Raw genomic sequence first — 11,636 nt, forward strand, 5'->3', positions numbered from 1 at the left:
ACTTAGTACATTGTTTTATGGACTAATGTATTGTGTCTAAGTGCTGGAAACAGGAAAAATCGAGTTAGAAATGAGATGGCTTTGTTCAGCCAAAGTCTGCTCAGTCTGGGTGCACCGGACTGTCCGGTGGTGCACCGGATAGTGTCCGGTGTGCCAGACTGGCTCTGGCGAACTTGCTGCTCTCGGGAGTTCAACGGCGGTGTACGGCTATAAATCACCGGACTGTCTGGTGGTGCACCGGACTGTCCGGTGAGCCGTTCACAGGCGAACTCGTCGCCCTCGGGAAGCCATCAACGGCGTACGGCTATAATTCACCGAACTGTCCGGTGTGCACCGGACTGTCCAGTGAGCCAATGGTCAGCCAGGGCAACGGTCGGCCGAGGATTCCGCGCGTGACGCGTGGCCGGGCCAACGGTCACATTGGTGCACCGGACTGTCCGGTGTGCACCGGACAGTGTCCGGTGCGCCAACGGCTCTGGATCTTCAACGGTCGACTGCGCCATAGAAGGAAAGAAATCCGCACCGGACAGTGTCCTGTGGTGCACCGGACTGTCCGGTGCGCCAGGCGACAGAAGGCAAGATCAGCCTTCCTGGAATGCTCTCAACGACTTCTAGCTGCCTTGAGGCTATAAAAGGGACCCCTAGGCGCATGGAGGAGCACACCAAGCATACTCAAAGCATTCCTAAGCACCAAGACTTCGATTCCACACATTTGTTTCTTCGTGATAGCATCTTGAGCTCTATTAGAGTTGTGAACTCATCGGGGTGTGTTGCGAGCTCTTGTTGCGACTTGTGTGCGTGTTGACATTCTGATTTTGTGTCTTGTGTGCGTTGCTCATCCCTCCCTTACTCCGTGCTTCTTTGTGAACTTCAAGTGTAAGGGCGAGAGACTCCAAGTTGTGGAGATTCCTCGCGAACGGGATATAGAAAAGCAAGGCAAAACACCGTGGTATTCAAGTTGGTCTTTGGACCGCTTGAGAGGGGTTGATTGCAACCCTCGTCCGTTGGGACGCCACAACGTGGAGTAGGCAAGCGTTGGTCTTGGCCGAACCACGGGATAAACCACTGTGCTATCTCTGTGATTGATCTCTTGTGGTTATTGTGTTTTGTTAAGACTCCTCTCTAGCCACTTGGCGATTATTGTGCTAACGCTTAACCAAGTTTTTGTGGCTTAAGTTTCAAGTTTTACAGGATCACCTATTCACCCCCCCTCTAGGTGCTCTCAGCTGTTGCAAACGGTGTCGCTGACACGAATAGGCTACGACAGTTGCTTCTCGACCTTCAACACCCTCCTCGCCATGCCACTTTGGTATATTGTGACAACATTAGTGCTGTATATCTCTCCAGCAATCCTGTGCAACATCAGCGGACAAAACATGTTGAGATCGATCTTCACTTCGTTCGAGAGAAGGTCGCCCTCGGTCACGTTCGAGTTCTCCATGTCCCTACGACATTACGCCGACGTCTTCACCAAGGGTCTTCCTACTTCGTTGTTCCAGGAGTTTTGGTCCAGCCTAACTGTTAGCGATGCTCCAGATTAGACTGCGGGGGAGTGTTAGCATGATGTAATCAGGCCTTGATTTGTGGATGTAATTGCGCTATCTACGGTTGCCTTGCATGCTACCTGTGCGCTGTATATATGTACTCCTATTCCCAGTATTGGAATACAATCAATCATTCACATACTTACATATGTAGATATAATGTGTATCTAAGCACATAGCAAAAATAATATATATGGAAAAGCGAAAAGGACTTATCTCTACTACTTATTAAGACGGTAAGGGGTAGGCTGCCATTCCGTGTTCTGCCATTCCCATTCCGCCCTCCCTGTAAAGCCCATTCCCATTCCCGGCTGCCATTCTGTGTTCTGTCATTCCCATTCCCCCATTCCCATTCCCGGCTGCAATTCTGTGTTATGTCATTCCCATTCCCCCATTCCCATTCCCGGCTGCAATTCTGTGTTATGTCATTCCCATTCCGTCCTCCCCGCACTGTCTTTCTCATTCCGCCTCCCACAAAGCTCATTCTCATTCTCATGTGCATCCCACACCTAGCTAAAATTAAATTAAAAAAACACAAATATGGCCCCAATAGGATTCGAACCCACGACCCCTCAAGCAAAAGTGCTCGTAGCTACCACTACACCACATGTGTGTTTATGTCAATATTTGTTACAGTAAAAATATCTACTACATCTCTCCCAAATCCCACCTGCTACCCTTGCACAATGTGTAGTAGTAGATAATTATCAACGAAATTACTGAATTATATTTTTGGACGGAGGCAGTAGTATTTAAAGAAGAGCCTTGCATGCAATTTCTTTTGTTTTTATAATATTTTCAACTTAAATTCCTTTTTTATATGTGTGACATTTATTCTTTGTAATATTTTTTCCATGGATCTGACTTGTAAGTCATTTTCGTAAACCAACGCCAAAGATGAATCCATGTTTCTTACTTGGAAACCCCAAACAAACACCACTGGTAGGAGGCGCTCGCGTTGGCGTTGCTCATCGACGACGAGAAGAAGCTTGGTGACTTCCAGTTCGACCTGGAAGCAGTCATACGTGTCCGCATGCGCTGCTGTGTTCGGCAAGCTTTGGCGCAGCCGCCGCTTGGACATGGTCCAGAGCGGCTGCACCGCGCTGTCCATCTTCAAACATGGGGACCTCATGGTCGTCCCCAACGCTGGCGACTCTCGGGTTGTTCTAGGCACCACATCCGACGACGGCGCTGTCACGCCGTCCAGCTCATCATCCATCTGAAGCTCAACCTGCCACGTAAGTCACTACTGGCCAGCCATAAATTCTTGTGCGCTGGGACGACGGTCGTTGCTGACGTTGTGTGAGTGTCCTCGAACAAGATGTATGTAGAGGAGTAGCACATCCAGTGGTGCAATGACTAGGTGTACTACCTCGCTGATGAGCCTGGGGTGCACTTCGTTTGGCAGCCCAGCCAAGAGTCATCGGTACTCGCCATGTCGTGCGCGTTCGATGACTACTATATCAAGGTATGTGGCGTCATCTTGGCGCCAGAGGTGACGGAGAGGAGGACCGACAGAAATGACCACTTGCCATCGTCAGGGTAGCTTTTGTGCCGGCCTGCCTTTAATTCTTTTCGCAGACACATACACTTATCTTTTTTGTTTAAGCAAGCGTGTATGGTGCGTACCTGATGACTAACAATGTACGAGGGAACTTGTACCGATAGGTGTGGCACGTGCTCTTCAATGATGAGACCATGCAAATCGTGGCATATATCGAAGTCTGCATGATACTGATGGTTGCAATGTAGTAGTGAAACAGCTAAATAATAACAAAATTTATGTATGACCAGGATTACAAATGGATTATGAAACATTTTTTATAACAATATAAGACATATTTTGTATATAAGTTATCATGTTATTATATGTTCCCGTTGCAACGCACGAACACTCATCTAGTAAGTTGAAATGAATGGAGTAGTAATCTATATATATTGTAGATGGGATTATAATAATCTAGATATAATCAAGATTGTTTGATTCTATATATTATAGATATGTTTCATTGTTAGGTGGAGTATATATGTGCAGCTAAATCACATGCTGTCACAATAGTTTTGGCTTCCGTTACCAATAACGACACTGCATCCTTATCACACCGGTAGAGGTAGCGTGACGAAAAACCTGGCTTTTTGGCACAATTTTTGGACCGGCTTTTTTATTTAGGCTTACATCACTAGTCGTTTATCTCTATCTTTCATTTCATTTTTATATAATCCATGTAAAATATTATTTTGTTGATCTATATAGAAGCTGAAGCCATTCATGTTTAGAAGCCCAAGCCGCACAAACGTGTCCATTGGCATTTTTTTGAGCCCATTTTCATAAATATGGAAACAGTGATGAAGTTCACAAGAATTACAGGAAAATGCCACTCCCATGCAAAACTAAAGACAAGTATACTTTGGATATTTGACCTTTTCCATCCTTTATTTTTGTAAAAGAAGCCAGCTTGGTCTTGGTAGAATCCGCTTTTCCAAGTTGAAATGGATTTGGAAAAGCTAAAACGATTTATAAGTTGAAATAGTGAGGTAGTAATTTGTATTGTAGAAAAGACTAATAATCTAGATATAAGCAATATTGTTTGATCCAATATTGTAGATATGTTTTATTGTTAGGTGGAGTATAATAAGTAGCCTAAATCACAATAATTTTGGCTACAGTTATGAGTAACCAGACCATATCCTTATCACACCGATAGAGGTAGCGTGACGGAAAACCTGGCTTTTTGGCATAACTTTTGCACCTATTTTTTAGGCATACATCACTAGTCATTTTTATCTGTCTTTCATTTTAATCACAATACAATCTATAATAAAAAAATAAAATACTGCATTCGTTCTTGAATATTTATCGTCGACTAATTCATTTTTGAACTAATAAAATATAACAAAAAAAAGAATGGAGGGAGTAATATTTTGTTTGTGTATGTAGCCGATCCAATGACATTAACCTTAATTAGAAATTGTATCAACGTTGTATACGAAACGGCTTCTGAATCCGAAAAGACGAGAAGCTGAAGCCATTTTAGGTTTAGAAGCCCAAATCGTACAAACGTGACTTTCCATGGCATTTTCTGGAGCCCACGTTCATAAATGTGGAATTGGTAATGAAATTCATAAGAATTACAGGCCAAATGCCTCCCATGCACAACTAAAGACAGGTATAATTTAGATATTTGACCTTTTTCATCTTATTTTACAAAAGAAAAAAATCAGCTTGGTTACCGGCTCTATTTGAAACTGCTCCAACTCCCAAAAAATGGTAAAGTTGACAGAGCAAGCCATTTTTAAAAATGCTCCAAAAAATTAGAGAGCTGGAATTACGAATCTTTATAAGATATTTAGATAAGTCATTTTATTTATTATTTAGATAAAAATATATTTTAAATTATTCAAATTTATATTATAAACTATAGGCTGGAATCTGAAGTAGTCCTAAACACTATAGGATCTGCTTTTCCAAAGAAGCCAGAACTAGAACAGTCTATGCAGAAGCCAGATTCTTATGATTTTTGAAATCGATTGCTTAGCAGCAAAGGTGGTCAATTAATTGAACACGTATCCTTTCCATTTTTTCAGTTTGCAACAAATAGTAGCGGCCTGATGCGTCAGTTCGTCACCATCGCCCATCGATCGCCCCCACTCCAGAATTCCCCAAAACCCTCATCACCGCTCTCCCGTGTCCCTTCCGGCCGGTGTAACCATGGATGGTATGCTTCCCTAGCTAGATGGAGAGGCAAGGGATGAACGAGCACCTGATGATGTACCACGCCATGGGCACCATACGGGACGTCCTGAGCTCCTGGCTCCCGGACCCGCTCGTCTATGCCGGCGCCCTCCTCTCCGCCGATTTCTCGTCCCCCGCCGGCGGGAGCGACGTCGCCGAGGATCGAATCAGCGCGCTCCCGGAAAGTATCCTACGCGGCATCGTCTCACGTCTTCCCGTCAAGGACGCCGCGCGCACCACCTTGCTCTCGTCGCGCTGGCTCCCGCTCTGGCGCTCCACGCCGCTCGTCCTCATCGACGCCCTTGTAGTTCCGAGCGCTGGTCACGGCGGGAACGCCCTATCCGGCGCGGTGACCGCCGTGGTGTCTCAGGTCCTGGAGGCACACCCGGGCCCCTTCCGCTGCGTCGACCTCACCAGCAACTCCATGGCCGCACACCACGCCGAACTCGTGCGCTGGTTCTACCTCCTCGCCACCAAGGGCGTAGAGGAGCTCATCTTCGTGAACCGGCCCTGGCCGCTCGACGTGCCCCTCCCCGTCGCGATCTTCAGCCTGCCGTTCATCAGGCGCCTCCACCTCGGCGTCTGGCGGTTCCCCAACACCGCGGCACTACTCTCCCGTGGCGTTGCCTTCCCCAGACTCCAGGAGCTCCGTCTCGGCTGCATGGCCATGGATGACGAGGACCTCGACTTCGTCCTGGCCAGGAGTCCAGTCCTGGAGACCCTCGTGCTCTACACGAGCCAGGGGCAAGTGAACCTCGGAATCAGCAGCAGCAGCCTGTGGTCCGTGCAGCTGTGCATGTGCGTCGTCCATCACGTCGCGGTCGTGGACGCCCCGCGACTGGAGCGGCTCTTCCTGTGGGAGACCATTTCTGCTTTCTCCAGTGACAGAGTCCGCACCAGGATCAAGATTGGGCGTGCCCCCTGTCTGCGCTTAGTGGGCTTTCTGGAGCCTGGAGTACATGTTCTTGAGGTCGGCGACACTGTCATCAAGGTGCTATGCTCTCCTCCCATTTATCTCCGCATTTGGAGTACACATTCTTGAGGTGTGCACACGTCTGCTCTCTGCGTATACGACCTTTTCATTGGAAAATGGCATACATTACAGATTGGGACAAAGGCAAGCGCAAATACCATGATTCCAAGCGTCAAGATATTGGCGTTGAAGGTGCGTTTCGGAGTCCGCAACGAAGCCAAGATGCTCCCTAGCTTCCTCAGATGCTTTCCTAACATCGAGACATTGCATATTGAGGTGAGTCGTCGATCCCGATTGCTTTGTTAGTTTGGTACTCATGCTAATTGTCACTAGCATCTGATTCATATGCTAACTGAATGATCTGTAGCTAGTAGCTAACTGATGAACAACCGATTGATTTAATTTTCAGTCTAGGAAAGCTGACCAACCGACTGGCACACTGAGTCGCAAGTTCTGGCAGGAGAACGCTCGTGCTGAATGCGTGCAGTCACACATCAAGGAGATCGTTTTCCACGAGTACCGGGGGAAAAGAAGCGAGCTTGCCTTCATTAAGTTCATCCTGGAGAACGCGGATGCACTGCAGGAGATGGCGATTGTGTGTGTCAATGGTAGTTTCTCTTCGTGGGACGAGGCTGCCGCCAAAGTGACGAAGGATCTCACCTGTGTTAAACGGGCCAGTCAGAACTGCAATGTGGAGGTCTTGGAGAGTTCTAATTCTAGAGGAAGTTCGTCTTGGAGCTGCCAGGTGGCATCTGATCCTTGTGTTATTGACCCTTTTGAGTACTGCTACTGAGCTCGGTATGGCCATCTGGGTGTCTCGTGATCCAAGCTAGCTTTCTCGGCAATTGGTTATGGTGTTCTCTAGTCTGTTCATTGCAGTATCTGCATGCATATGCCACTGTCTTAACACTAGGGCATGTAGATAGATAGGGAGTCCTCTAGTAGCATATATCATGACAAGCTGTAATGGCTGAAGTTAGCAGAACATCGACAATCTTGCAGCTTGGTGTTAATGAAAACTGTACAACCGATATCTTACTAACATTTGTCTATTTTAGTACTGAGTGAGGGATTGTTATATGTTGAGTTGTTGTGCCCTCTAGCTGAGCTAATTAGGTGGTTTGAGTAACACTTCTCAGTTCCTGAGTTTGAATCTCAACGGAAGTGAATTCCAAGTTAAGGTTTTAAAAAAGGCACTCACTGATTCCTGTGATTGTGTCCATATGAGATGGATTGACCTATGGACAGTGGATCCTCGTGTAAGGGATGAGAGGGCTCAAAACAAATGTAAAGATCTAGCTTGTGGGAGGTTGTTGAGAACCAAAATAACCATCGGACGGTCCACGGTGGAGACGCGAACGGTCCGTGCGTGCGCAGAATCAGTTATGGTTCCAGATTTTTTGTGGGATTTGTTAACTAAATCTGTGGGATTAACTCGATAACCGACTTATAACGGGTCTAGACCTCTCCCTTAATATAGATGAACGGTTATGTCGGCGTTTCGACCCCGGGGGGTCCCTGGACCGATGAGTAAATTGTCGCCGCGTGCCCCAGCCCGGATGGATCGGCGCGAGACGGAGCGCGAAGGGGGGGAAAACCGGAGGGAGACAGGCGTAAAAGGGGAAACCCACGGCCTTCGTGTTTGTCCCGCGCCCAGGTCGGGTGCGCTTGCAGTAGGGGGTTACAAGCGTCCGCGCGGGATGGAGCGAGAGGCCTATGCGCGCGCCGTCCCGTCCTTCCCCGCGCGACCAACCTTATGTAAGAGGGCCCTGAACCTTCCTTTTATAGGCGTAAGGAGAGGGTCCAGGTGTACAATGGGAGATGTAGCAGTGTGCTAACGTGTCTAACAGAGAAAATCTAGTGCCCTAAGTACATGTCGTCGTGGCAGCCGGAGAGGTTTTGGCACCCTGTTCGTGTGATGTCGTGGCCGTCGGAGGAGCGCTGGAGCCTTGCGGAAGGACAGCTGTCGGAGCTGTCGAGTCCTTACTGACGTCTCCTTGCTTCCGTAAGGGGGCTGAGAGCCACCGTCGTCATGGAGCACGCGAGGCACCATCATTATTTGTTTTACCGAGGCGAGCCAGATGGGACACCGGTCTTGTTCCCCGTAGCCAGAGCTAGCTAGGGGTAGGGTAATGATGGCCCCTCCTGTGACGTGGTCGGTCCGAGCCCTAGGTAGGGCGAGGCGGAGGCTCCTCCGAGGTCGAGGTCGAGTCCGAGCCCTTGGGTCGGGCGAGGCGGAGACCGTCGGCTAAGGCCAGGGCTGAGTCCGAGCCCTGGGGTCGGGCGAGGCGGAGTTCGTCGTCTTCCGGGGCCGAGGCCGAGTCCGAGCCCTGGGGTCGGGCGAGGCGGAGTTCGTCGTCTTTCGGGGCCGAGGCCGAGTCCGAGCCCAGGGGTCGGGTGAGGCAGAGTTCGTCGTCTTCCGGGGCCGAGGCCGACTCCGAGCCCTGGGGTCGGGCGAGGCGGAGTTCGTCGTCTTCCGGGGTCGAGGCCGAGTCCGAGCCCTGGGGTCGGGCGAGGCGGAGTTTCCTATGGCGCCCGAGGCCGGACTTGGCTGCTGTCAGCCTCACTTTGTCGAGTGGCACAGCAGTCGGAGCGGCGCAGGCGGCGCTGTCCTCTTGTCAGGCCGGTCAGTGGAGCGGCGAAGTGACTGCGGTCACTTCGGCTCTGTCGACTGAAGGGCGCGCGTCAGGAAAAGGTGTCAGGCCTTCCTTGCATTAAATGCTCCTGTGATACGGTCGGTCGTCGTGGCGATTTGGCCAAGGTTGCTTCTTGGCGAAGGCTGGGCCTCGGGCGAGCCGAAGGTGTGTCCGTTGCTTGAGGGGGCCCTCGGGCGAGACGTAAATCCTCCGGGGTCGGCTGCCCTTGCCCGAGGCTGGGCTCGGGCGAGGCGAGATCGTGTCCCTTGAGCGGACCGAGCCTTGACTTAATCGCACCCATCAGGCCTTTGCAGCTTTGTGCTGATGGGGGTTACCAGCTGAGATTAGGAGTCTTGGGAGTACCCCTAATTATGGTCCCCGACAGTAGCCCCCGAGCCTCGAAGGGAGTGTTAATACTCGCTTGGAGGCTTTTGTCGCACTTTTTTGCAAGGGGACCGGCCTTTCTCGGTTTCGTTTTGTTCCGGTGGGTGCGCGCGAGCGCACCCGCCGGGTGTAGCCCCCGAGGCCTCGGAGGAGTGGTTTGACTCCTTCGAGGTCTTAATGTGTTTCGTGATGCTTCGGCCGGTCTGGTTGTTCACTCATGCGAGCTGGCCGTAGCCCGGGTGCACGGTCGGGTCCCAAGTTCTTGGGCTGGTATGTTGACGCTGTCAACGGTTTGGCCGGAGCCGGGTTTGTGAGAGCAGCCCCCGAGCCTCCGCACAGAGCGAGAGGACGGTCAAGGACAGACGCAACTTTTTTACATACGCCCCTACGTCGCCTTTCCGCAAGGAGGAGGGGGGGAAGCGCCATGTTGCCCTTAGAGGGCGCCAAACATGGTGTCTCCAGTGAGCTGTTAACGGGTAATCCGAGTAGACGCCCGTGCCCCATTTGTTAGGGGTCGGCTAGTGGCCCGGAGGCGCGCTCCAAAAGTATCTGCGGGTGATTTGCCGGACCCGGTCCCCTTTTGACGGGGTCCGAGGGCTCGATGCCTCCCTCTGATGGGATTCCGTTACAAAATCGTTCCCGTTGGTCTCGGAAATGTCCTAGGGTACCTCGAGAGCGTAGCCCGAGCCTTGGTTATGTATCGAACGTACCCAGGGTCATCCCTCGCTCTGCGTCTGAGGCGGCTGTCGAACCCTTCAAGGGCCAGCCTACGAACCCCTGATCAGTAGTGGGCGCGGAGCCCGAGTGGCCTGAGGCGGCCGTTGAACCCTTCCGAGAGGCCGGCCTTCGAACCTCTGACCAGTAGTGGGCGCGGAGCCCGAGTGCTCTGAGGCGGCTGTTGAACCCTTCCGAGGGGCCAACCTTCGAACCTCTGATCAGTAGGGGGGCTCGGGGCCCGCTTCCTTCGCGGAGAAGGATCCCATTCGAGGTATCCCCTTTCCCGGTCCCTGTTGTAAGAGAGAGAAAGAGGAAAAGGAAAAGGATACGAAATCGAATGACGTGGCGCACCTTTTTTGACGCGGTCATTATGGCGGAAGTGAAGCGTCGCCTACTTCTGCCGCCAAACGTGCCGCCTGTCCTGCCGCAGAGTTAATGCGACGGGACGAGTGGTTCGCGGGGCAGCCGTTGCGCATGCGCGAGCCGTTCGAGGAACGGAACACGGGCGCGCCGTCTTCACGCCATGGGATAGGGTTCTCTCGCTGCCCCAGGAGGGGACGTGAGCTTGGCTGACGACGTGACCGCTGCTTCCGCCCGCCTGCCACCGCCATTACTACCGACCCATTTCTGGCCGTATCGACCGTCGCGCCTTCTCCCGCGGCTGACTGACCCATGACCGATGTGCCTGGTTTGCACTGTTGGGTCATGCGCAGGGTTGCCTCGAGTCGCGGTACTGGTTCCGCAGTCGAGGAGGCACGGTAGTGGCGCGAGTGGCGGTGCAGTTTCTTGCGCGTAGCAACCGGCGCGCTGGTTACATGACGTGTGGGCCTGGGCCTCCATGCTGGACGCGTCGAAGTCGAAAGGGTGCACCCCCTTGGTGCGGTTGCATGCCGCCTGCATGGCGGTCCGCCCTTTCACCCGCTGGTCTGGGCGAAAGTGGAGGAATGCTCGTAACCGCTGGGCAGTTGCGCGCACCACGCGTGGCGGTTTGGCTTCTTCTGCCCTGGGCCAGCTTGCATGACGCGTGGGACCCAGCCCCCGTGTCGTAGGGGGAGGACCTTGGAGCGTGTTGGAGAAGACTCAGCCCGCGATGGCTGAGGACGCAAGTGGGGAGAGTTGCCTTTAAAAGGAGGGTGACCCCCTTGAAAGGCAACCATGTCTTCGCGCTCCCCTTATGCATCGCGTCTTTCCACCTTCCGAGCCCCCGGATGGGGAACACTCGCAATCCTTCCGCCTTGTCGTTGGAGGAACACAACTTCGCGGAAGTTGGTACCTTTCAGCCATCGTTCGGCTTCAAGGATTTTCATCAGGCAGCCCGGCCGCATCCCCTCGTTGGTGGTCACCCAAGACGGTGACCACCAGCTCGATGGTGGGGAGAAGCGAGCCGGGCTGCGATCTTGGTCCCGCCCTCAGCTTCAAGGATCTTCATCATCCTGGCTGGGGCGGAGGCCGGGCTGAGCCGGAGCTCTACCTCCCGCGCGGGTTCGTGGGTCACCTTCTCCCTCAGCATTCAAGGGAGAGGGCGCTCAGCGGCCTAGCGGGAGGGTCGGACTTCGACAACGCGGGGCTGGTCGGCGGCGAGCGTCGTCAGCTTCAGCGCGTTGGGCTTGCTGGCTCAGCTGGCTCTGGCTCGGCTCCCGGTGCCCCCT

The 11,636-nt window shown here is 52.2% G+C and overlaps 1 protein-coding gene across 1 annotated transcript; it reads left to right on the forward strand.

Annotated features, from left to right (window-relative positions):
* The first annotated feature begins 5,055 nt into the window (after window positions 1-5,055).
* Window positions 5,056-7,307, forward strand: LOC103651566 (F-box/FBD/LRR-repeat protein At1g13570). The gene is made up of 3 exons (XM_008677218.4): window positions 5,056-6,268; window positions 6,383-6,526; window positions 6,660-7,307. Exons 1-3 carry the CDS (start codon window positions 5,279-5,281, stop codon window positions 7,041-7,043), a joined length of 1,518 nt encoding a protein of 505 aa, XP_008675440.1. The 5' UTR covers window positions 5,056-5,278; the 3' UTR covers window positions 7,044-7,307.
* The last annotated feature ends 4,329 nt before the right edge of the window (window positions 7,308-11,636 follow it).

Source organism: Zea mays, chromosome 3 (assembly GCF_902167145.1).
Source record: "Zea mays cultivar B73 chromosome 3, Zm-B73-REFERENCE-NAM-5.0, whole genome shotgun sequence".
Lineage (NCBI taxonomy): Eukaryota > Viridiplantae > Streptophyta > Magnoliopsida > Poales > Poaceae > Zea > Zea mays.

Coding starts and splice junctions, on each gene's coding strand:
- LOC103651566 (XM_008677218.4), top strand. CDS start 5,279: ATGGAGAGGCAAGGGATGAACGAGCACCTGATGATGTACCACGCCATG. Junction 6,269..6,382: donor TCGGCGACACTGTCATCAAG/GTGCTATGCTCT, acceptor CATACATTACAG/ATTGGGACAAAGGCAAGCGC. Junction 6,527..6,659: donor TCGAGACATTGCATATTGAG/GTGAGTCGTCGA, acceptor TTTAATTTTCAG/TCTAGGAAAGCTGACCAACC.